A 27,660-nucleotide genomic window follows, 5' to 3' on the forward strand; every position below is an offset into this window, starting at 1 on the left:
CCTTAAGCTGAAGGAGCCTTGTCTTTCATGTTGTTTAAAAGTAGGTTTGTTTGTTCTCCTGACGAGAAATGTGGGTTTTTACTTTGGCCTTGCAAACTGTTGGCGGCACAAAACCGACCGTAAACAGGCAAGAAGCCGTCTTCTGCTTCTCACTACAGTAGATACACATTTTCTGAATGCACACTGTGCATGTCCACAAAATACTCCTGAAACTTTAATAATACCAGCATTTTGTTGTATTCATCACTGTAATTTTATTGTTCTGTAAACATGTCATTAATTGCACGTCTGTCCGTCCTGGAAAAGGGATCCTTCCTCAGCTGTTCTTCCTCAGGCTTCTACCATATTTACCCTGTTAATGGGTTTTTTGGAGGGTTTTTCCATATTTGTCAGAGGGATGTTGTTCGCTGTAAAGCCCTCTGAAGCTAAGTGTGATTTGTGATGCCGGGCTTTATAAAAAGAATTTAATTGAGTATCCCACATGTCCTAATTAGTAAATGCTACATTCAGAATAATGCTTGTCAAGTCATAATTGGAATAAAAGTGGAATGTTAGCGTGCATGTAAACATACTCGACGTCATTTTTGGTCTTTTCTTGGGATTTGGAAAAGATAAAAAGTATAAAGTATCATCAGCATTATCGTCTGAGCTTGTGGCAAAGGTTAATATGACTGTTCAACATTACTGGCAGCTTCAATTTCAAGAAAAGAGACTAAAGGAAACAATAACAGTCAGCTATCTTTTACTTAGTGACAAATCTCATGAAGCCCAAAGACTTTGCAGTAATTGAAAGACACAGAGCCGAAGCAAGAAAAAGTGCTCTGACAACTGAAAGTGAGTGTAATTTTCCTCGGCCTCAGGGTTGTCAGTCCCGAGTAAATACGATAAAAGTAGTTTTTATGTAAATGAATGTCTGAGTCTTTGTTTATGTCATCCACAATTGTTTGTCTACGAAGATTACTCAAATGCTGAGAAATGTAAAAGGAGCCCACCGGCAGGAACAGAGCAAAACGAGAATGATTAATACCAACAAGACTTGAGGGAGACATTAATGTATCGTATTTTAAGGAACAGCATGTAAGATTTGGGGGTTTAGTGGCATCTAGCAACTAAGATTGTAGATTTCAACCAACAGAAACTTTTTCATTGTACCGAGCATCGACTTCTGGTTGGAATTCCTTCGATTTTTATTGTTAGGAGGTTTTTTTCAGCTTCTGAATTATCCACAGAGGTTTCTTCCTCTCCAAAACAAACAGAGCAAGAGATTAAAACCGGTAAAAACACTGAATGAAGCAGTTTTACTTTACAAATCAGTGTTTCTCATACGCTGTTCTGCGTGTTGGGGATGGACCAGCACCTGCTGCTGTGTGCTCACCTTTTCTCTGATAGCTTACAAATTCACAAAGCTTCCAGCTGTTCTTAGTGACGAGATTTTTAGGAAACTCTGAAAATTTTGACGATTTCTGAGAATTTTCCCTTATAGTTAAGACTAGATCCTGGTACAGACGACACTTAAGGCATCTTAGCTCTGAAGAAAGCTCCTCATCTGTCTCTTCTTTGCTCAGAGCTGAGACCTTTCCTAAATCACTCCTGCGCTGGACTCCTTGAGAGAAATGTTTAGGCGACATCAGGAGCTCTGAGAGTATTGAGATGTTCGGGAGGTTTTTATCGGGAGCCAAAGCAAAACAGACCCGCTGATTAAAACTGATAAAAACACTGAAGAAAGTCTGTGTTTTTTGAATGCGGAGAGGCTGCTAGCTTCAGTGGATAATGCCAAAATGCAAATGGTCCAGTCTAGAGTCCGAGCTTGGTTTGTCCATTCTGGGCTACTGTAGAAACATGCTGGTTCAACACGGCGATCTTTGTAGACGATTCAGATTCAGACAACTTTATTTATCCAAAAGAGCAATTCAGTTTAGCACTCTACCAGACCGTACATACACAACAGGCAAGAAAGAAAGACAAAATAAACAAAAAAACGTAATAAAACAAAACAAACAGCAGAATAAACAATAATGACGACTCCATGTCGATATAAACAGCTCATTCTAAGATGACGAAAACACGATTCTTTTCAGGTGATTATACACTTAAGAAAACGTACATAATATTGTATTCAATTTTTGGCAATATATCCTGCTTAATCTTCCAAAATGATCCTCTGAAGATGCCGCATCTATCGGGAAAAAAAACGTCCCCAGGACTCGAAATCACGACCGAACCAAACTGTAAACTCGAGCTTTGTGCCGCCTCAGATCTGTTTATTTGGCAAAGCAGCGTTGGTGTTTCTGCATCGCTCATGAGAGGGTGTTTGTGTGGTGATGGCTGTTATAAACGATGTTTGCGCTCTGCAGAGCTCGCCGCCACAGGGCTGCCAATGATATTCCTGCAGCAGCCTTCAGCACAGTGACACACACACACACACACACACACACACACACACACACACACACACACACACATATCCAGGTACACATCCTCGTCCTCCACACATTCAATCCTGCCATTTCTGCCCCCTCCCTCTCACACACACACACACCATCACCACTTCCCAGCATGCAGGTGGCCCTAAGTAGCAGACCTCGGGAGATGACAGAGTTATTTACATCAGCAGACACCCGCAGCTTCATGGACGCCACATGCCCAAACAGACCACCCCTGCTGCACCCGTGATCTTGTTTAATGTCGTTTTAATGATGATGTCAGTATTAATTTTCCGTGGAAGAGGAGGACAGACGGAGCACCGAGAGGGAGCGTTAGAATCGAAGACATTCGGAGACGGAAAGTGTTCAGAATATCGTCCTCGGTGACATTTGTGTTGATGCAGTCGGCGGTGTATTTATGTAAAGTACCAAGGCCTTCTCTAACTATTTGTTTACTGTCACTGCAGAGCCTTGCAACAGCTCACTGTGTTTATCAGTGTGTGTGTGCTCGTGTGTGTATGTGCGTGTGTTTTCCTGATTATCCTGACAAGGTGTGTGTGTGTGTGTGTGTGTGTGTGTGTGTGTGTGTGTGTGTGTGTGTGTGTGTGTGTGTGAATTAAGAGGCAATTGCTTGTGTTTATTTCCCCGAAGACGTTCACTTCTAAACACAATGCAAACTCTCTGCAGCTGTGTGTGTGTGTGTGTGTGTGTGTGTGTGTGTGTGTGTGTGTGTGTGTGTGTGTGTGTGTGTGTGTAGGCTTCAGTTGGTCAGTGTGTTGAGAGTGTGTGTCCTGAATATTTCTGCTTGTTTGTTTGCAGAAGTGGATCGAGGGTTTGAGGTCAGTGATTCACAACTTTAAGGCCAACAACGTCTGTCCAATGACCTGCCTGAAGAAACAGTGAGTGCATTTTACAGCACAGATTCAAAACGTCTCAATGAGCTCATCGTAAAGGAATATTTCACCCGCAAAATGATCAATCATTTGTATATTAGTTACTCAGCCAGTTATGTTGACTTCAGGATGAAAACTTTCTCTTTCATGCCTCCACGGTGAACAAGAATCCAAAGCAGAGCATATTCTCGATGAATTGACATAATAGGGGTTCATGTTTAACAACAGCAAACCTATATCCATGTATGCTCAGTACCTCCCAAACATGTTGCTAATACTTTACTTAAAACTGAGCTGAACGTAAGATTTATCCATACTCACTTCAAAGCCAAACTATTGTAGGGGTCGACAGATAATCAACCTGGCCGATTATCGAGGCCAATATTAGACTTTTGCTGATTATCTGTATCAGCGGTAGTTTGTTTGTTTGTTTTTTTGACATGCTATACTATAACAAGACTCGACATGCTGTACTACAACAATACTAAGTGGTTTTTAACTGTTTATGGGTTTTTCAACATTCTATTTTGGGGGGTTTTTGGCCGTTTTTGGAAGTTTTTTAAACATTGGACACTACAACAAGACATGCTATTCTAAGTGGTTTTCAGCTGTTTTTGGAACATGTCATATTTTGACATTTTTCGCCATAGTATAGCCTTGCTTCTTTCATCATTTTTTCAACATGCTATTTTATTGGGTTTTTGGCTGTTTTTGGATGGTATTTCAGCATTGAACACTATAAAAAGATTCTACATGCTAGTCTAAGTGGTTTTTAATTATCTTTGGAACATGTCATATTTTGACATTTTTCGCCATACTATAGCCTTGCTTCTTTGGTCATTTTTTTGACATGCAATTTTTCTGGGTTTTTAGTCGTTTTTGGATGTTATTTCAGCATTGTACACTAAAACAAGACTCTACATACTACTCTAAGTGGTTTTCAGCTATTTTTGGGACATGTCATATTTGGACGTTTTTCGCCATGCTATAGCCTTGCTTCTTTGGTCATTTTTTCAACATGTTATTTTGATTGGGTTTTTGGCCGATTTTGGAAGTTTTTTCAACATTATATACTATAAGAAGACTCTACAGGCTGTATATAGGGGTTTTCAGCTGTTTTCATCATACTACAGCCTTGCTTCATTTTTTGGACATGCAATTGTTTTGGGTTTTTGGCTGTTTTTGGATATTTTTTCAACATAGTATAGCATGTCGAGTCTTGTTATGGTATATGGCGGGGGGGGGGGCAATTGATGAATAAAAGCTCATTCTCTGGGTGAAGTATTCCTTTAAATTCAGTTTTGTTTATCTTTAACATGTATGCCATATAATTCTGGTAAGACATCAGCCCTTTCTCTAATCTGTGCTTTTCTCTGCGTCATTATTTGTTCTTGTTTAGTTGGATGAGAATGTGCTTCCTGACCAACGTGAATGGGAAGATTCCTGTGAGAGGGTGAGAATAAAATAATGAGATATGTGTTTAACTGAAGCGCTGTGCCATTTTACTCCAGTTTGTCTCACTCAGCATTTTTCTTTCCCTCTCTCCTTTCTCTCACAGCATTACTCGAACATTTGCATCAGGAAAGACAGAGAAGGGGATCTTTCAGGCTTTAAAGGATCTTGGCCTTCCGAGTGGAAAGGTCAGACATCACTGACCGTAGACTGTCGCGGTCAGATCGATCACATGTGACACTTTAAAGGGACAGGTCACCTCAAAAATCAGAATACTTTTCCTCCTAAATGTTTCGCTGTTTATCAGTCTAGATTGTTTTGACATTGGACTTTAAAGATCAAATTAAAATGACTATTTATAAAGCGCCTTAAGGCATGCTTTGTACCATCTAAAAAAACTTGCCTTGCTTAGATTGATAAATAGCACTACAGGTACGATGAAAAATGTGTACGTTTAATTTTGGGGTGAACCGTCTCTTACAACTGTACGTTTACAGCTCTCATGGTAACGAATGGCGGGTCTGTTTATCCTCCACAGAATGACGAGATTGAACCAGCAGATTTCACTTTTGACATTTTCTACGCGCTCACACAGAAGATCTGCCCTCGCACAGACATCGAGGAGCTCTTCAAGAAAATGTGAGCCCCCTTTTTTATTCATATTTGCCTGCCCTCTTCTTTGCGACTGTAATGACTTTATCCCTGAAAATTAATACTATGACATGATCAGTCCTCCAAATAAACGACTTAACAGCAGCAGCTTTGAGTTGCCTGAACAGAACACTGATATATCCACCGTTAAAATATTCCCCAAATGTGAGCTGCTGCATCTTGTTGGAGATAATCAGGGCGATGTTTCTGCGCCTGCTGCACTAACTGTCCGGACAGCCTAACCTGCTTCCACAGTTTAATTATGAGTGATGATTAACATGTTATTACTAAACGTGTAACATTTAAGAATGATCCCTTTTTTTTTAAAGATGGATTTCTAATTTTAACTGTGTGATTGACTGTGAGGGTGTCTCTTTTAAGAAGCATAACATTTTGTTTTTTTTCTAATTAATTCCTTTGCAGCAATGGGAACAAAAGTGATTATTTAACTGTAGACCAGTTAGTCAGCTTTCTGAATGAAGTAAGCTCTTTATCATTCATTAACTTCTCTGTGTTTTGCTTGTGACCCTCTCTGCGTCCCCCCCGATCCCGCTCTGGGTGGAAGTTGCCCTCCAGCGCAGACTGCACATCAAACGACCCTCATTAAAAGTCCATTAGCGACAAAAAAAAGGAAAAAGAAGCGAACAAAATATTTAACCTCCAGTCAACCTGCAAGGGCAACTTCCAACCCCCTGTTCTGCATTCCCGCCCTCATCCCATTCCCCATGTTCTCCCTACCGCGGCATGCCTCCTCGTCTCTGATTGGTGTTGCCATAGCAACGGGAGGGTAGAGGTTTTTCCGTCCTGTTGCTTCCTGCTCGGCTCATCTCGTTTCCTGCTGTCTTGTGTGTGTTTTTCTGTGGCCGTGCTCCTCTGTTGGGATGAATCCCTGCTTAGTTCCCTCCACTGTGAAGTCGGCGTGCGTGTGTGTGCGTGTGTGTGTGTGTGTGTGTGTGTGTGTGTGTGTGTGTGTGTGTGTGTGTGTGTGTGTGTGTGTGTGTGTGTGTGTGTGTGTGTGTTGCTGCTTCATGCCCAGTCCTGTGCATCACGCTTTAGACCCGCCAAACGAGCCAAAGCTTTGGTTAGATTAATTCCCACCTGGCTTTGTGAGTGGGCTCTGGCATCATAATGATGTTTTGATGCTGTTTGTGTTGTTGAAGTAGCGCTGCCTTGAACCTCTCCGAACACGTATGAAACTCCCGCTTTTAAGCAAACACTTGATCACCGCACCTGTGAGCATGGCTCACAGTTTCTTAACAGTTCAGAGTTGAATTTTGTTTGTTTACGTCCTGTTTATACCCGAGTGCTCTCCATTTAAGGCCACAATAATTATTAATTTACATTATGAGAACCAAAATATGAAAAATGACAGCTGTTAAAATGAGCACTGTCGATATCTTTCTCCATGTTGCATTAAGTTGCTCCTGTCTTGCGTGTCCGTGGAGGGTGTTTTTTGTCCAGTTTGATTGGACACAAAAAAAAACACGGCGTTTGTGGACTAATCTGTGTTTGCGTGGTGCCCCTCAGAATCAGCGTGACCCTCGGTTAAACGAGATCCTGTTCCCGTTCTATGACCCTAAGAGAGCCATGCAGATCGTCGAGAAGTACGAGAGAGACGATGAGCTGAAGAAGAAAGGTGAGAAGAGGTGTGGAGGGAAAGATGAGGCAGAGAGATATTTAGGCTCTGCTGCCATCTGCCTGTGCTCCTTTGAGACTACAGCATGTAATGCCAGGTTATCTGCAAAACCAGATTATTTTCAGCCTTTGTCTTATTTTACCTGTTTGGCAACACTTTATTTTAATTTTAACATGTTGGCCCTTTATTAGTCATAAAGAATTTACTAAACATTATTCTGCATGACCATTACTAGGCCATTAACTAAGAGTTTTTTTACTGTTTATTGATAGGAAGTCATTTTTTTACATACTTTACTGTGACATTTTTGTCATTTTTCTCAACATGCTATACTATGACTTTTTTGACAGATTTTTCGCCACAGTAGACTTAATTTGATGTACTTCTTTTGAGATGTTATTTTATATGTTTTTCCCTCTTATGACATACTATGACTTTTTTTCTACATGCTTATCTGTATTATATCATGTCACTTTTTTCACATTTACTGTTTTTTTGACATAGTATAATATGCCTTTTTTATTATTTTGATTTTTTTCAACATACTGTACTAAGACAACATGCTATACTACGACTTTCTTTTTTCAGTTTTTTATATATATTATAATATGACATCTTTTGACATAATATAATTTATTGACACACTACGCTATGACCTTTTTTCCATGATTTTGGTGTCATACTACACTGACATTTTTTATGATCTTTTTGTGACATACTATTCCATGTTGTTTTTTAGAATGATTTTATGACATTTTATACAATATTTTTTCCCAACATTTAATTGTTTGAATTTTAAGAGATCAGACAGGATGCTCTAAAATAAAATAACAACCATCCAGAAAAAAATAAAATAAAATAATGGGTTGTCCCTTTAATATCTTTGTAAGGTACAAATTATGTATAAACCCAAGCAAAACACATACTGAAGCAGTGAATAAATCAAGCATAAGCAGTCTAAATTAAAAGCCATCATACATCTGAAAAAGTGATAAATATATATAATGTTTTCTTTGAAGTTTATTTCAGTTCATAATTACAAATGATTTTTCTCATGTTATATCAAGGTAAAAAATATTTATCGTCTCAAGTGATAAGTTTCATTTCTTTATCGAGAATTGAATTTTTGCCACCAGCTGTTATTAACATACAAAAAACCATTGAGATTTACTCTCAGTCCTGTTAACTTTTGCCCACAGGGTTAATGTCCAGCGATGGGTTCTGCCGGTACCTGATGTCAGATGAAAATGCTCCAGTTTTCTTGGACCGGCTTGAGCTGTATCAGGAAATGGACCAGCCGCTGGCCCACTACTTCATCAGCTCCTCCCACAACACCTACCTGACAGGGCGACAGTTTGGAGGGAAGTCTTCAGTAGAGATGTACCGCCAGGTCCTGCTGTCTGGATGCAGGTACGTAAGGTCGTCCCTTGACAACCCAGGATTGACTCTCTTTCTGCAGAAGTGCCGAGTCCACCTTTAACCATAGACTGTATTTTCGGCATCTTTTAAAAAACCCACAGACTTTGATATGAGCGAAGCGGACTTGCAAAAATGATTCATTTCAAGGCTTTAGTGCTGATTCCTGCAGCACTCTATTACGATACAATTCAATTCAATCCTTTATTTAAGACTCTGGGTCAATATAAAAGACAAAACATCACATACAGTAGACACATATACAAACACTATAAAATCATGGTATAATTATAATTTAATGAATTATACATGCACTTTATATTACGTGTACATCATCAGTCGATCCCTTCGTTTGTGCTTTTCATGCTGTCAGATGTGTGGAGCTGGACTGCTGGGACGGGAAAGGAGAGGACCAGGAGCCCATTATCACTCATGGCAAGGCCATGTGCACAGATATCCTGTTCAAGGTGAACGCACGCACATGCACACACACACACACACACACACACACACACACACAGATACAGAAATATAGTCCTGCTGTTCACTTCCACAGCTGAGTCTTTTTCTGGCTGCTTCAGTATTATTGCACTGTGTTTGCCTGCCACCTTGTGTTGACAGTGTGATATTGCATACATCACGGCTTTGTCCTCTTCCTCCTTTCATTACGTCTTTTCATGCTTCATCTTTTTTTCTTCCTCCTCTCCTAACAGGATGTAATCCAAGCCATCAAGGAGACAGCATTTGTGACCTCAGATTACCCGGTTATTTTGTCCTTTGAAAACCATTGCAGGTATGTTTGCAATTATTAATAAACAAGGGTGTATATGCATCATGATTTTGCAATTTTGGTCATTTCTGATTTAGTAATTAAGAAGAAAATACAGTACATATATAAATATTAGGCCTAAAATAGTCTTGAATTTGGATTTTGTGAGATCTTAATTGCCTAAACAATTTTATCTAATTTAATTTGTCTATCTTTTAATATATTTTTGTCAAAATTAGTGTTATTCTGCAAGAAACACATCTTTAAACATACTACTGAATCTTATATTGTCTTAATACTTTAAATACTTAATACTTGCACTTAACCTGTTTGCATTATGTAGATTAACAGCACTCACTCTAATAACTATTTCTTTATAAAACCTACCTCTGAAAGGGACCACAAATACAATACTTATCTCAGAATCACAATCCGGTTTTATTGACAAGTACATTTACATATACAAGGAATTTGACTTGGTGTTTTGGTGCAAAACAATTAACATAAAGGAAGAATAAAAAATAATGAATTTAAATAGTATAAGAGATCAAAATATAGAAGCAGTTTAAAAATAGAAAATTAAAAAATAGAATATAAAGAACCAAATGTATGTACAAAAGGTGCAATGGAGGAAATACAGATGTGCAGAAGTTGGTTTTACAGTGCAAAGTAACAACAGTCAAAATAAATAAGTTAACTGACAGTGTGCATGTAAAGAAATCCAGTCCAGTGTGCGTTTAGGTAACGCATAAAAATGGGCGGTGGAGGAGGAGGAGGCCAGAGTGTTGTTCATGATGGTGACAGCAGAGAGGAAGAAACTGTTCTGGAGTCTTGAGGTTTTGGTCCTGATGGACAGCAGCCTCTTTCCAGAGGGGAGGGTCTCAAAAAGTCCGTGTCCGGGCTGAGGGGGGTCTGCCACAATTTTACCTACACGCCTCAGGGCCCTGGAGGTGTACAGGTCATGGAGAGATGGCAGGTCACCCTCTCTGCAGCTGCTGGTGCACAGGGAGAAAAGGAAAGGAGAAAGAGCGCAGCCTTGAGGGGAGACCCTGCTGATGGTTCTGCTGTCAGTCTGCTGCTTCCTGTCAGACGCAGAGTCTGTGATCCACCTGCAGGTGGAGTCAGGGACATTGTGCTGGGAGAGATTGTCCTCTAGCAGGGCCGGGATTATTGTGTTAAAAGCAGAGCTGAAATCCACAAACAGGATCCTGGCGTAGGTTCCTGCTGAGTCCAGATGCTCGAGGATGAAGTGGAGGGCCAGGTTGACAGTGTCGTCTACAGACCTGTTGGCTCTGTTGGTGAACTGCAGGGGGTCCAGAAGAGGGTCCGTGATGAGTTTTAGGTGTGAAAGGCAACAGGTCTGGAGTAATTGAGTCCTGTGGTCCTTGGTGGATTCCTGTCCTTTGGGGACAGGAATAATGGTGGAGGCTTTAACGCGGGATGGCTTGTGGCATGTCTCCAGCGAAGTGTTAAAAATGTCTGTAAGCACTGGAGACAACTGATCGGCGCAGTGCTTCAGGGCGGAGGGGAAGACAGAGTCCGGTCCAGCTGCTTTGCAGGGGTTCTGTCTGATCTTACTGACTTTTTTGACACACACGGCTGTTTTTTCCTTTCTTCAGGTTTTTTTTAAAAAATGATGTTCAAAACTTTTTTCTTCACTTTTTTGCAGGCTATACTGTGACATTTTTTTAAAATTTTGGTGACATTCTATACTATGACTTTTCGACATGCTATGCTAGTTTTTCTTTTTCCTTTTTACAGCATCTTTTTCATTATTTTTTTATTTTTCTCTATTTTTTTTAACATACCATACTATGATTTTATTCATCATCCTATGCTATACCTATGACATTTTATTTGCAAAGTCAAACAATAATATGTAGTAAAAACTGTCATCAACAAGTCATAGTATATTGTATAATCCAATGTAAATGTAAAAAAAATAATGAACATCCAAAAACGGCCAAAACCCCCAAAAATTGCATGTCAAAAAAATGACCAGAAAGCAAGGCTATAGTATGGCGAAACATGTCCCGTTGTTGATGTCCCATTTTTTATGTTATTTCAACATTGTACACTATAACAAGACTCTACATGCTATTCTAAGTGGGTTTCAGCTGTTTTTGGGACGTGTCATATTTTCACATTTTGCGCCATACTATAGCCTTGCTTCTTTGGTCATTTTTCTGACATCCTATGTACAGTCTTGTTATAGTGTACAATGTTGAAAAAACTTTAAGAAACGACAAAAAAACCCCAAAAATGACATGTCAAAAAAATAACCAAAGAAGCAAGGCTATACTATGGCGAAAAATGTCAAAATATGACATGTTCCAAAAACAGCTGAAAACCACTTAGAATAGCATGTAGAGTCTTGTTATAGTGTACAATGTTGAAATAACATCCAAAAACGACCAAAAACCCCATAAAATAACATGTACAAAAAATGACCAAAGAAGCAAGGCTATACTATGGCGAAAAATGTCAAAATATGACATGTTCCAAAAACAGCTGAAAACCACTTAGAATAGCATGTAGAGTCTTGTTATAGTGTACAATGTTGAAAAAACATCCAAAAACGACCAAAAACCCCATAAAATAACATGTCAAAAAAATGACGAAAGAAGCAAGGCTATACTATGGCGAAAAATGTCAAAATATGACATGTTCCAAAAACAGCTGAAAACCACTTAGAATAGCATGTAGAGTCTTGTTATAGTGTACAATGCTGAAATAACATCCAAAAACGCCCAAAAACCCAATAAAATTACATGTCCAAAAAATGACCAAAGAAGCAAGGCTATACTATGGCGAAAAAAAATGTCAAAATATGACATGTTCCAAAAACAGCTGAAAACCACTTAGAATAGCATGTAGAGTCTTGTTATAGTGTACAATGTTGAAAAAACATCAAAAAACGACTAAAAAACCCCAAAAATGACATGTCAAAAAATGACCAAAGAAGAACGACTATACTATGCCGAAAAAAATGTCAAAATATGACATGTTCCAAAAACAGCTGAAAACCACTTAGAATAGCATGTAGAGTCTTGTTATAGTGTACAATGTTGAAATAACATCCAAAAACGACCAAAAACCCCCAAAAATGACATGTCCAAAAAATGACCAAAGAAGCAAGGCTATACTATGGCGAAAAAAAATGTCAAAATATGACATGTTCCAAAAACAGCTGAAAACCACTTAGAATAGCATGTAGAGTCTTGTTATAGTGTACAATGTTGAAAAAACTTCAAAAAACGACTAAAAAAAACCCAAAAATGACATGTCAAAAAAATGACCAAAGAAGCAAGGCTATACTATGGCGAAAAATGTCAAAATATGACATGTTCCAAAAACAGCTGAAAACCACTTAGAATAGCATGTAGAGTCTTGTTATAGTGTACAATGTTGAAAAAACTTCAAAAAACGACTAAAAAACCCCAAAAATGACATGTCAAAAAAACGACCAAAGAAGCAAGGCTATACTATGGCGAAAAAAAATGTCAAAATATGACATGTTCCAAAAACAGCTGAAAACCACTTAGAATAGCATGTAGAGTCTTGTTATAGTGTACAATGCTGAAATAACATCCAAAAACGCCCAAAAACCCAATAAAATTACATGTCCAAAAAATGACCAAAGAAGCAAGGCTATACTATGGCGAAAAAAATGTCAAAATATGACATGTTCCAAAAACAGCTGAAAACCACTTAGAATAGCATGTAGAGTCTTGTTATAGTGTACAATGTTGAAATAACATCCAAAAACGACCAAAAACCCCATAAAATAACATGTACAAAAAATGACCAAAGAAGCAAGGCTATACTATGGCGAAAAAAATGTCAAAATATGACATGTTCCAAAAACAGCTGAAAACCACTTAGAATAGCATGTAGAGTCTTGTTATAGTGTACAATGTTGAAATAACATCCAAAAACGACCAAAAACCCCATAAAATAACATGTACAAAAAATGACGAAAGAAGCAAGGCTATACTATGGCGAAAAATGTCAAAATATGACATGTTCCAAAAACAGCTGAAAACCACTTAGAATAGCATGTAGAGTCTTGTTATAGTGTACAATGTTGAAAAAACTTCAAAAAACGACTAAAAAACCCCCAAAAATGACATGTCAAAAAAACGACCAAAGAAGCAAGGCTATACTATGGCGAAAAAAAATGTCAAAATATGACATGTTCCAAAAACAGCTGAAAACCACTTAGAATAGCATGTAGAGTCTTGTTATAGTGTACAATGCTGAAATAACATCCAAAAACGACCAAAAACCCCATAAAATAACATGTACAAAAAATGACCAAAGAAGCAAGGCTATACTATGGCGAAAAAAAATGTCAAAATATGACATGTTCCAAAAACAGCTGAAAACCACTTAGAATAGCATGTAGAGTCTTGTTATATTGTACAATGTTGAAATAACATCCAAAAACAACTAAAAACCCATAAAATGACATGTCAAAAAATGACCAAAGAAGCAAGGCTATACTATGGCGAAAAAATGTCAAAATATGACATGTTCCAAAAACAGCTGAAAACCACTTAGAATAGCATGTAGAGTCTTGTTATAGTGTACAATGTTGAAAAAACTTCAAAAAACGACTAAAAAACCCCAAAAATGACATGTCAAAAAAACGACCAAAGAAGCAAGGCTATACTATGGCGAAAAAAAATGTCAAAATATGACATGTTCCAAAAACAGCTGAAAACCACTTAGAATAGCATGTAGAGTCTTGTTATAGTGTACAATGTTGAAATAACATCCAAAAACGACCAAAAACCCCATAAAATAACATGTACAAAAAATGACCAAAGAAGCAAGGCTATACTATGGCGAAAAATGTCAAAATATGACATGTTCCAAAAACAGCTGAAAACCACTTAGAATAGCATGTAGAGTCTTGTTATAGTGTACAATGCTGAAATAACATCCAAAAACGCCCAAAAACCCAATAAAATTACATGTCCAAAAAATGACCAAAGAAGCAAGGCTATACTATGGCGAAAAAAAATGTCAAAATATGACATGTTCCAAAAACAGCTGAAAACCACTTAGAATAGCATGTAGAGTCTTGTTATAGTGTACAATGTTGAAATAACATCCAAAAACGACTAAAAACCCCATAAAATAACATGTACAAAAAATGACCAAAGAAGCAAGGCTATACTATGGCGAAAAAAAATGTCAAAATATGACATGTTCCAAAAACAGCTGAAAACCACTTAGAATAGCATGTAGAGTCTTGTTATAGTGTACAATGTTGAAATAACATCCAAAAACAACTAAAAAAAACCCAAAAATGACATGTCAAAAAAATGACCAAAGAAGCAAGGCTATACTATGGCGAAAAAAATGTCAAAATATGACATGTTCCAAAAACAGCTGAAAACCACTTAGAATAGCATGTAGAGTCTTGTTATAGTGTACAATGTTGAAAAAACTTCAAAAAACGACTAAAAAACCCCCAAAAATGACATGTCAAAAATGACCAAAGAAGCAAGGCTATACTATGGCGAAAAATGTCAAAATATGACATGTTCCAAAACAGCTGAAAACCACTTAGAATAGCATGTAGAGTCTTGTTATAGTGTACAATGTTGAAATAACATCCAAAAACAACCAAAAACCCCATAAAATTACATGTCCAAAAAATGACCAAAGAAGCAAGGCTATACAATGGCGAAAAAATGTCAAAATATGACATGTTCCAAAAACAGCTGAAAACCACTTAGAATAGCATGTAGAGTCTTGTTATAGTGTACAATGTTGAAATAACATCCAAAAACGACCAAAAACCCCATAAAATTACATGTCCAAAAAATGACCAAAGAAGCAAGGCTATACTATGGCGAAAAATGTCAAAATATGACATGTTCCAAAAACAGCTGAAAACCACTTAGAATAGCATGTAGAGTCTTGTTATAGTGTACAATGTTGAAATAACATCCAAAAACGACTAAAAAACCCCCAAAAATGACATGTCAAAAAAATGACCAAAGAAGCAAGGCTATACTATGGCGAAAAAAAATGTCAAAATATGACATGTTCCAAAAACAGCTGAAAACCACTTAGAATAGCATGTAGAGTCTTGTTATAGTGTACAATGTTGAAATAACATCCAAAAACAACTAAAAAAAACCCCAAAAATGACATGTCAAAAAAATGACCAAAGAAGCAAGGCTATACTATATGAAAAAATGTCAAAATATGACATGTTCCAAAAACAGCTGAAAACCACTTAGAATAGCATGTAGAGTCTTGTTATAGTGTACAATGTTGAAATAACATCCAAAACGACTAAAAACCCCAAAATAACATGTACAAAAAATGACGAAAGAAGCAAGGCTATACTATGGCGAAAAAAAATGTCAAAATATGACATGTTCCAAAAACAGCTGAAAACCACTTAGAATAGCATGTAGAGTCTTGTTATATTGTACAATGTTGAAATAACATCCAAAAACAACTAAAAAAAACCCAAAAATGACATGTCAAAAAAATGACCAAAGAAGCAAGGCTATACTATGGCGAAAAAAATGTCAAAATATGACATGTTCCAAAAACAGCTGAAAACCACTTAGAATAGCATGTAGAGTCTTGTTATAGTGTACAATGTTGAAATAACATCCAAAAACGACCAAAAACCCCATAAAATAACATGTACAAAAAATGACCAAAGAAGCAAGGCTATACTATGGCGAAAAAAAATGTCAAAATATGACATGTTCCAAAAACAGCTGAAAACCACTTAGAATAGCATGTAGAGTCTTGTTATAGTGTACAATGTTGAAATAACATCCAAAAACGACCAAAACCCAATAAAATTACATGTCCAAAAATGACCAAAGAAGCAAGGCTATACTATGGCGAAAAATGTCAAAATATGACATGTTCCAAAAACAGCTGAAAACCACTTAGAATAGCATGTAGAGTCTTGTTATAGTGTACAATGTTGAAAAAACTTCAAAAAACGACTAAAAAACCCCAAAAATGACATGTCAAAAGAATGACCAAAGAAGCAAGGCTATACTATGGCGAAAAAAATGTCAAAATATGACATGTTCCAAAAACAGCTGAAAACCACTTAGAATAGCATGTAGAGTCTTGTTATAGTGTACAATGTTGAAATAACATCCAAAACGACTAAAAACCCCAAAAATGACATGTCAAAAACGACCAAAGAAGCAAGGCTATACTATGGCGAAAAAAAATGTCAAAATATGACATGTTCCAAAAACAGCTGAAAACCACTTAGAATAGCATGTAGAGTCTTGTTATATTGTACAATGTTGAAATAACATCCAAAAACGACCAAAAACCCAATAAAATTACATGTCCAAAAAATGACCAAAGAAGCAAGGCTATACTATGGCGAAAAATGTCAAAATATGACATGTTCCAAAAACAGCTGAAAACCACTTAGAATAGCATGTAGAGTCTTGTTATAGTGTACAATGTTGAAATAACTTCAAAAACGACTAAAAACCCCAAAATGACATGTCAAAAAAATGACCAAAGAAGCAATACTATACTATGGCGAAAAATGTCAAAATATGACATGTTCCAAAAACAGCTGAAAACCACTTAGAATAGCATGTAGAGTCTTGTTATAGTGTACAATGTTGAAATAACATCCAAAACGACCAAAAACCCATAAAATAACATGTCAAAAAATGACCAAAGAAGCAAGGCTATACTATGGCGAAAAATGTCAAAATATGACATGTTCCAAAAAACAGCTGAAAACCACTTAGAATAGCATGTAGAGTCTTGTTATAGTGTACAATGTTGAAATAACATCCAAAACGACCAAAAACCCAAAAAAATTACATGTCAAAAAAATGACCAAAGAAGCAAGGCTATACTATGGCGAAAAATGTCAAAATATGACATGTTCCAAAAACAGCTGAAAACCACTTAGAATAGCATGTAGAGTCTTGTTATATTGTACAATGCTGAAATAACATCCAAAAACGACCAAAAACCCAATAAAATTACATGTCCAAAAATGATGAAAGAAGCAAGGCTATACTATAGCGAAAAAAATGTCAAAATATGACATGTTCCAAAAACAGCTGAAAACCACTTAGAATAGCATGTAGAGTCTTGTTATAGTGTACAATGTTGAAAAAACATCCAAAAACGACCAAAAACCCATAAAATTACATGTCCAAAAATGACCAAAGAAGCAAGGCTATACTATGGCGAAAAAAAATGTCAAAATATGACATGTTCCAAAAACAGCTGAAAACCACTTAGAATAGCATGTAGAGTCTTGTTATATTGTACAATGCTGAAATAACATCCAAAAACGACCAAAAACCCAATAAAATTACATGTCCAAAAAATGACCAAAGAAGCAAGGCTATACTATGGCGAAAAATGTCAAAATATGACATGTTCCAAAAACAGCTGAAAACCACTTAGAATAGCATGTAGAGTCTTGTTATAGTGTACAATGTTGAAAAAACTTCAAAAAACGACTAAAAAAACCCCAAAAATGACATGTCAAAAAAATGACCAAAGAAGCAAGGCTATACTATGACGAAAAAAATGTCAAAATATGACATGTTCCTAAAAACAGCTGAAAACCACTTAGAATAGCATGTAGAGTCTTGTTATAGTGTACAATGTTGAAAAACTTCAAAACGACTAAAAAACCCCAAAAATGACATGTCAAAAAATGACCAAAGAAGCAAGGCTATACTATGATGTAAAAAAAAGTCAAAATATGACATGTTCCAAAAACAGCTGAAAACCACTTAGAATAGCATGTAGAGTCTTGTTATATTGTACAATGTTGAAATAACATCCAAAAACAACTAAAAAAAACCCAAAAATTACATGTCCAAAAAATGACCAAAGAAGCAAGGCTATACTATGGCGAAAAAAAATGTCAAAATATGACATGTTCCAAAAACAGCTGAAAACCACTTAGAATAGCATGTAGAGTCTTGTTATAGTGTACAATGTTGAAATAACATCCAAAAACGACCAAAAACCCCATAAAATTACATGTCCAAAAAATGACCAAAGAAGCAAGGCTATACTATGGCGAAAAATGTCAAAATATGACATGTTCCAAAAACAGCTGAAAACCACTTAGAATAGCATGTAGAGTCTTGTTATAGTGTACAATGTTGAAAAAACTTCAAAAAACGACTAAAAAACCCCAAAAATGACATGTCAAAAAAACGACCAAAGAAGCAAGGCTATACTATGGCGAAAAATGTCAAAATATGACATGTTCCAAAAACAGCTGAAAACCACTTAGAATAGCATGTAGAGTCTTGTTATAGTGTACAATGTTGAAAAAACTTCAAAAAACGACTAAAAAACCCCCAAAAATGACATGTCAAAAAAATGACCAAAGAAGCAAGGCTATACTATGGCGAAAAAAAATGTCAAAATATGACATGTTCCAAAAACAGCTGAAAACCACTTAGAATAGCATGTAGAGTCTTGTTATATTGTACAATGTTGAAATAACATCCAAAAACAACTAAAAAAAACCCAAAAATGACATGTCAAAAAAATGACCAAAGAAGCAAGGCTATACTATATGAAAAAATGTCAAAATATGACATGTTCCAAAAACAGCTGAAAACCACTTAGAATAGCATGTAGAGTCTTGTTATAGTGTACAATGTTGAAAAAACTTCAAAAAACGACTAAAAAACCCCCAAAAATGACATGTCAAAAAAACGACCAAAGAAGCAAGGCTATACTATGGCGAAAAAAAATGTCAAAATATGACATGTTCCAAAAACAGCTGAAAACCACTTAGAATAGCATGTAGAGTCTTGTTATAGTGTACAATGTTGAAATAACATCCAAAAACGACCAAAAACCCCATAAAATTACATGTCCAAAAAATGACCAAAGAAGCAAGGCTATACTATGGCGAAAAAAAATGTCAAAATATGACATGTTCCAAAAACAGCTGAAAACCACTTAGAATAGCATGTAGAGTCTTGTTATAGTGTACAATGTTGAAATAACATCCAAAAACAACTAAAAAAACCCCAAAAATGACATGTCAAAAAAATGACCAAAGAAGCAAGGCTATACTATGGCGAAAAAAATGTCAAAATATGACATGTTCCAAAAACAGCTGAAAACCACTTAGAATAGCATGTAGAGTCTTGTTATAGTGTACAATGTTGAAAAAACTTCAAAAAACGACTAAAAAACCCCAAAAATGACATGTCAAAAAAACGACCAAAGAAGCAAGGCTATACTATGGCGAAAAAAAATGTCAAAATATGACATGTTCCAAAAACAGCTGAAAACCACTTAGAATAGCATGTAGAGTCTTGTTATAGTGTACAATGTTGAAATAACATCCAAAAACGACCAAAAACCCCATAAAATTACATGTCCAAAAAATGACCAAAGAAGCAAGGCTATACTATGGCGAAAAAAAATGTCAAAATATGACATGTTCCAAAAACAGCTGAAAACCACTTAGAATAGCATGTAGAGTCTTGTTATAGTGTACAATGTTGAAATAACATCCAAAAACGACTAAAAAAACCCCAAAAATGACATGTCAAAAAAATGACCAAAGAAGCAAGGCTATACTATGGCGAAAAATGTCAAAAAATGACACGTTCCAAAAACAGCTGAAAACCACTTAGAATAGCATGTAGAGTCTTGTTATAGTGTACAATGTTGAAATAACATCCAAAAACAACTAAAAAAACCCCAAAAATGACATGTCAAAAAAATGACCAAAGAAGCAAGGCTATACTATGGCGAAAAAAATGTCAAAATATGACATGTTCCAAAAACAGCTGAAAACCACTTAGAATAGCATGTAGAGTCTTGTTATAGTGTACAATGTTGAAATAACATCCAAAAACGACTAAAAAAACCCCAAAAATGACATGTCAAAAAAATGACCAAAGAAGCAAGGCTATACTATGGCGAAAAAAATGTCAAAATATGACATGTTCCAAAAACAGCTGAAAACCACTTAGAATAGCATGTAGAGTCTTGTTATAGTGTACAATGTTGAAAAAACTTCAAAAAACGACTAAAAAACCCCAAAAATGACATGTCAAAAAAACGACCAAAGAAGCAAGGCTATACTATGGCGAAAAAAAATGTCAAAATATGACATGTTCCAAAAACAGCTGAAAACCACTTAGAATAGCATGTAGAGTCTTGTTATAGTGTACAATGTTGAAATAACATCCAAAAACAACTAAAAAAACCCCAAAAATGACATGTCAAAAAAACGACCAAAGAAGCAAGGCTATACTATATGTAAAAAAATGTCAAAATATGACATGTTCCAAAAACAGCTGAAAACCACTTAGAATAGCATGTAGAGTCTTGTTATAGTGTACAATGTTGAAATAACATCCAAAAACAACTAAAAACCCCAAAATTACATGTCAAAAAATGACCAAAGAAGCAAGGCTATACTATGATGAAAAAAATGTCAAAATATGACATGTTCCAAAAACAGCTGAAAACCACTTAGAATAGCATGTAGAGTCTTGTTATAGTGTACAATGTTGAAATAACATCCAAAACAACTAAAAAACCCCATAAAATGACATGTCAAAAAATGAACAAAGAAGCAAGGCAATACTATGGCGAAAAATGTCAAAATATGACATGTTCAAAAACAGCTGAAAACCACTTAGAATAGCATGTAGAGTCTTGTTATAGTGTACAATGCTGAAATAACATCCAAAAACGACTAAAAAAACCCCAAAAATGACATGTCAAAAAAATGACCAAAGAAGCAAGGCTATACTATGGCGAAAAAAAATGTCAAAATATGACATGTTCCAAAAACAGCTGAAAACCACTTAGAATAGCATGTAGTCTTGTTATAGTGTACAATGTTGAAATAACATCCAAAAACAACTAAAAAAAACCCCAAAAATGACATGTCAAAAGAATGACCAAAGAAGCAAGGCTATACTATGGCGAAAAAAATGTCAAAATATGACATGTTCCAAAAACAGCTGAAAACCACTTAGAATAGCATGTAGAGTCTTGTTATAGTGTACAATGTTGAAAAAACTTCAAAAAACGACTAAAAAACCCCCAAAAATGACATGTCAAAAAAATGACCAAAGAAGCAAGGCTATACTATGACGAAAAAAAATGTCAAAATATGACATGTTCCAAAACAGCTGAAAACCACTTAGAATAGCATGTAGAGTCTTGTTATAGTGTACAATGTTGAAATAACATCCAAAACGACCAAAAACCCCATAAAATAACATGTCCAAAAATGACCAAAGAAGCAAGGCTATACTATATGTAAAAAAATGTCAAAATATGACATGTTCCAAAAACAGCTGAAAACCACTTAGAATAGCATGTAGAGTCTTGTTATATTGTACAATGCTGAAATAACATCCAAAAACGCCCAAAAACCCAATAAAATTACATGTCCAAAAAATGACGAAAGAAGCAAGGCTATACTATGGCGAAAAATGTCAAAATATGACATGTTCCAAAAACAGCTGAAAACCACTTAGAATAGCATGTAGAGTCTTGTTATAGTGTACAATGTTGAAATAACATCCAAAAACGACCAAAAACCCCATAAAATAACATGTACAAAAATGACCAAAGAAGCAAGGCTATACTATGTCGAAAAAAATGTCAAAATATGACATGTTACAAAAACAGCTGAAAACCACTTAGAATAGCATGTAGAGTCTTGTTATAGTGTACAATGTTGAAATAACATCCAAAAACGACTAAAAAACCCCATAAAATTACATGTCCAAAAAATGACCAAAGAAGGAAGGCTATACTATGGCGAAAAAAATTAAAATATGACATGTTTCAAAAACAGCTGAAAACCACTTAGAATAGCATGTAGAGTCTTGTTATAGTGTACAATGTTGAAATAACATCCAAAACGACTAAAAACCCCAAAAATGACATGTCAAAAAATGACCAAAGAAGCAAGGCTATACTATGGCGAAAAAATGTCAAAATATGACATGTTCCAAAACAGCTGAAAACCACTTAGAATAGCATGTAGAGTCTTGTTATAGTGTACAATGTTGAAATAACATTCAAAAACGACTAAAAACCCCATAAAATGACATGTCAAAAAATGACCAAAGAAGCAAGGCTATACTATGGCGAAAAAATGTCAAAATATGACATGTTCCAAAAACAGCTGAAAACCACTTAGAATAGCATGTAGAGTCTTGTTATAGTGTACAATGTTGAAATAACATCCAAAACGACTAAAAAACCCCAAAATGACATGTCAAAAAAATGACCAAAGAAGCAAGGCTATACTATGGCAAAAAAAAAATGTCAAAATATGACATGTTCCAAAAACAGCTGAAAACCACTTAAAATAGCATGTAAAGACTTGTTATAGTGTACAATGTTGAAATAACATCAAAAACGACTAAAAAACCCCCAAAAATGACATGTCAAAAAAATGACCAAAGAAGCAAGGCTATACTATGGCGAAAAAAATGTCAAAATATGACATGTTCCAAAAACAGCTGAAAACCACTTAGAATAGCATGTAGAGTCTTGTTATAGTGTACAATGTTGAAATAACTTCAAAAACAACTAAAAAAACCCCAAAAATGACATGTCAAAAAAATGACCAAAGAAGCAAGGCTATACTATGGCGAAAAAAATGTCAAAATATGACATGTTCCAAAAACAGCTGAAAACCACTTAGAATAGCATGTAGAGTCTTGTTATAGTGTACAATGTTGAAATAACATCCAAAAACGACCAAAACCCCATAAAATTACATGTCAAAAATGACCAAAGAAGCAAGGCTATACTATGGCGAAAAAAATGTCAAAATATGACATGTTCCAAAAACAGCTGAAAACCACTTAGAATAGCATGTAGAGTCTTGTTATAGTGTACAATGTTGAAATAACATCCAAAACGACTAAAAACCCAATAAAATTACATGTCAAAAAATGACCAAAGAAGCAAGGCTATACTATGGCGAAAAAAATGTCAAAATATGACATGTTCCAAAAACAGCTGAAAACCACTTAGAATAGCATGTAGAGTCTTGTTATAGTGTACAATGTTGAAATAACATCCAAAAACGACTAAAAACCCCATAAAATGACATGTCAAAAATGACCAAAGAAGCAAGGCTATACTATGGCAAAAAAATGTCAAAATATGACATGTTCCAAAAACAGCTGAAAACCACTTAGAATAGCATGTAGAGTCTTGTTATAGTGTACAATGTTGAAAAAACTTCAAAAAACGACTAAAAAACCCCAAAAATGACATGTCAAAAAAACGACCAAAGAAGCAAGGCTATACTATGGCGAAAAAAAATGTCAAAATATGACATGTTCCAAAAACAGCTGAAAACCACTTAGAATAGCATGTAGAGTCTTGTTATAGTGTACAATGTTGAAATAACATCCAAAAACGACTAAAAAACCCCATAAAATTACATGTCCAAAAAATGACCAAAGAAGCAAGGCTATACTATGGCAAAAAAAAATGTCAAAATATGACATGTTCCAAAAACAGCTGAAAACCACTTAGAATAGCATGTAGAGTCTTGTTATAGTGTACAATGTTGAAATAACATCCAAAAACGACCAAAAACCCAATAAAATTACATGTCCAAAAAATGACCAAAGAAGCAAGGCTATACTATGGCGAAAAAAAATGTCAAAATATGACATGTTCCAAAAACAGCTGAAAACCACTTAGAATAGCATGTAGAGTCTTGTTATAGTGTACAATGTTGAAATAACATCCAAAAACGACCAAAAAACCCCATAAAATGACATGTCAAAAAATGACCAAAGAAGCAAGGCTATACTATATGTAAAAAATGTCAAAATATGACATGTTCCAAAACAGCTGAAAACCACTTAGAATAGCATGTAGAGTCTTGTTATAGTGTACAATGTTGAAATAACATCCAAAACGACTAAAACCCCATAAAATGACATGTCAAAAAATGACGAAAGAAACAATGCTATACTATGACAAAAAATGTCAAAATATGACATGTTCCAAAAACAGCTGAAAACCACTTAGAATAGCATGTAGAGTCTTGTTATAGTGTACAATGTTGAAAAAACTTCAAAAAACGACTAAAAAACCCCCAAAAATGACATGTCAAAAAAATGACCAAAGAAGCAAGGCTATACTATGGCGAAAAAAAATGTCAAAATATGACATGTTCCAAAAACAGCTGAAAACCACTTAGAATAGCATGTAGAGTCTTGTTATAGTGTACAATGTTGAAATAACATCCAAAAACGACCAAAAACCCCATAAAATTACATGTCCAAAAAATGACCAAAGAAGCAAGGCTATACTATGGCGAAAAAAAATGTCAAAATATGACATGTTCCAAAAACAGCTGAAAACCACTTAGAATAGCATGTAGAGTCTTGTTATAGTGTACAATGTTGAAATAACATCCAAAAACGACCAAAAACCCAATAAAATTACATGTCCAAAAAATGACCAAAGAAGCAAGGCTATACTATGGCGAAAAATGTCAAAATATGACATGTTCCAAAAACAGCTGAAAACCACTTAGAATAGCATGTAGAGTCTTGTTATAGTGTACAATGTTGAAATAACATCCAAAAACGACCAAAAACCCCATAAAATAGCATGTCAAAAAAATGACCAAAGAAGCAAGGCTATACTATGGCGAAAAATGTCAAAATATGACATGTTCCAAAAACAGCTGAAAACCACTTAGAATAGCATGTAGAGTCTTGTTATAGTGTACAATGTTGAAATAACATCCAAAAACGACTAAAAAACCCCCAAAAATGACATGTCAAAAAAATGACCAAAGAAGCAAGGCTATACTATGGCGAAAAAAAATGTCAAAATATGACATGTTCCAAAAACAGCTGAAAACCACTTAGAATAGCATGTAGAGTCTTGTTATAGTGTACAATGTTGAAATAACATCCAAAAAACGACCAAAAACCCATAAAATTGCATGTCAAAAAAATGACCAAAGAAGCAAGGCTATACTATGGCGAAAAAAAATGTCAAAATATGACATGTTCCAAAAACAGCTGAAAACCACTTAGAATAGCATGTAGAGTCTTGTTATAGTGTACAATGTTGAAAAAACTTCAAAAAACGACTAAAAAACCCCCAAAAATGACATGTCAAAAAAACGACCAAAGAAGCAAGGCTATACTATGGCGAAAAATGTCAAAATATGACATGTTCCAAAAACAGCTGAAAACCACTTAGAATAGCATGTAGAGTCTTGTTATAGTGTACAATGTTGATATAACATCCAAAAACGACCAAAAACCCCATAAAATTACATGTCCAAAAATGACCAAAGAAGCAAGGCTATACTATGATGAAAAAATGTCAAAATATGACATGTTCCAAAAACAGCTGAAAACCACTTAGAATAGCATGTAGAGTCTTGTTATAGTGTACAATGTTGAAATAACATCCAAAAACGACTAAAAAACCCCATAAAATTACATGTCCAAAAAATGACCAAAGAAGCAAGGCTATACTATGGCGAAAAAAAATGTCAAAATATGACATGTTCCAAAAACAGCTGAAAACCACTTAGAATAGCATGTAGAGTCTTGTTATAGTGTACAATGTTGAAATAACATCAAAAACGACTAAAAACCCCCATAAAATGACATGTCAAAAAATGACCAAAGAAGCAAGGCTATACTATGGCGAAAAAAATGTCAAAATATGACATGTTCCAAAAACAGCTGAAAACCACTTAGAATAGCATGTAGAGTCTTGTTATAGTGTACAATGTTGAAATAACATCCAAAAACGACCAAAAACCCCATAAAATGACATGTCAAAAAATGACCAAAGAAGCAAGGCTATACTATGGCGAAAAAAATGTCAAAATATGACATGTTCCAAAACAGCTGAAAACCACTTAGAATAGCATGTAGAGTCTTGTTATAGTGTACAATGTTGAAATAACATCCAAAACGACTAAAAACCCCATAAAATTACATGTCCAAAAATGACCAAAGAAGCAAGGCTATACTATGGCGAAAAAAATGTCAAAATATGACATGTTCCAAAAACAGCTGAAAACCACTTAGAATAGCATGTAGAGTCTTGTTATAGTGTACAATGTTGAAAAAACTTCAAAAAACGACTAAAAAACCCCCAAAAATGACATGTCAAAAAAATGACCAAAGAAGCAAGGCTATACTATGGCGAAAAAAATGTCAAAATATGACATGTTCCAAAAACAGCTGAAAACCACTTAGAATAGCATGTAGAGTCTTGTTATAGTGTACAATGTTGAAATAACATCCAAAAACGACTAAAAACCCCATAAAATGACATGTCAAAAAATGACCAAAGAAGCAAGGCTATACGATGGAAAAAAATGTCAAAATATGACATGTTCCAAAAACAGCTGAAAACCACTTAGAATAGCATGTAGAGTCTTGTTATAGTGTACAATGTTGAAATAACATCCAAAAACGACCAAAACCCCATAAAATTACATGTCAAAAATGACCAAAGAAGCAAGGCTATACTATGGCGAAAAATGTCAAAATATGACATGTTCCAAAAACAGCTGAAAACCACTTAGAATAGCATGTAGAGTCTTGTTATAGTGTACAATGTTGAAATAACATCAAAAACAACTAAAAACCCCCAAAAATGACATGTCAAAAAAATGACCAAAGAAGCAAGGCTATACTATGGCGAAAAAAATGTCAAAATATGACATGTTCCAAAAACAGCTGAAAACCACTTAGAATAGCATGTAGAGTCTTGTTATAGTGTACAGTGTTGAAAAAACTTCAAAAAACGACCAAAAACCCCATAAAATTACATGTCAAAAATGACCAAAGAAGCAAGGCTATACTATGGCGAAAAAAATGTCAAAATATGACATGTTCCAAAAACAGCTGAAAACCACTTAGAATAGCATGTAGAGTCTTGTTATAGTGTACAATGTTGAAATAACATCAAAAACGACTAAAAAACCCATAAAATGACATGTCAAAAAATGACCAAAGAAGCAAGGCTATACTATGGCGAAAAAATGTCAAAATATGACATGTTCCAAAAACAGCTGAAAACCACTTAGAATAGCATGTAGAGTCTTGTTATAGTGTACAATGTTGAAATAACATCCAAAAACGACCAAAACCCCATAAAATTACATGTCCAAAAAAAGACCAAAGAAGCAAGGCTATACTATGGCGAAAAAAATGTCAAAATATGACATGTTCCAAAAACAGCTGAAAACCACTTAGAATAGCATGTAGAGTCTTGTTATAGTGTACAATGTTGAAATAACATCCAAAAACGACCAAAAACCCAATAAAATTACATGTCCAAAAAATGACCAAAGAAGCAAGGCTATACTATGGCGAAAAATGTCAAAATATGACATGTTCCAAAAACAGC

At 35.3% G+C, this 27,660-nt stretch overlaps 1 protein-coding gene across 5 annotated transcripts in view; it reads left to right on the top strand.

Moving 5' to 3' along the window:
• plcb4b (phospholipase C, beta 4b) overlaps nucleotides 1-27,660 on the top strand; it is a 147,960-nt gene that overhangs the window by 71,926 nt on the left and 48,374 nt on the right. For all 5 annotated transcript variants that reach the window (XM_088089180.1, XM_088089179.1, XM_088089181.1 and 2 more), the window contains 9 exons: nucleotides 3,243-3,322; nucleotides 4,716-4,769; nucleotides 4,875-4,956; nucleotides 5,307-5,407; nucleotides 5,843-5,900; nucleotides 6,947-7,055; nucleotides 8,255-8,465; nucleotides 8,845-8,938; nucleotides 9,185-9,264. In XM_088089180.1, the coding sequence (XP_087945306.1) occupies nucleotides 3,243-3,322; nucleotides 4,716-4,769; nucleotides 4,875-4,956; nucleotides 5,307-5,407; nucleotides 5,843-5,900; nucleotides 6,947-7,055; nucleotides 8,255-8,465; nucleotides 8,845-8,938; nucleotides 9,185-9,264 (869 nt within the window). The remainder of the gene's footprint in view (nucleotides 1-3,242; nucleotides 3,323-4,715; nucleotides 4,770-4,874; nucleotides 4,957-5,306; nucleotides 5,408-5,842; nucleotides 5,901-6,946; nucleotides 7,056-8,254; nucleotides 8,466-8,844; nucleotides 8,939-9,184; nucleotides 9,265-27,660) is intronic.

Source organism: Plectropomus leopardus, chromosome 16, assembly GCF_026936395.1.
Source record: "Plectropomus leopardus strain MGB_pleo_1.0 chromosome 16, ASM2693639v1, whole genome shotgun sequence".
NCBI lineage: Eukaryota > Metazoa > Chordata > Actinopteri > Perciformes > Serranidae > Plectropomus > Plectropomus leopardus.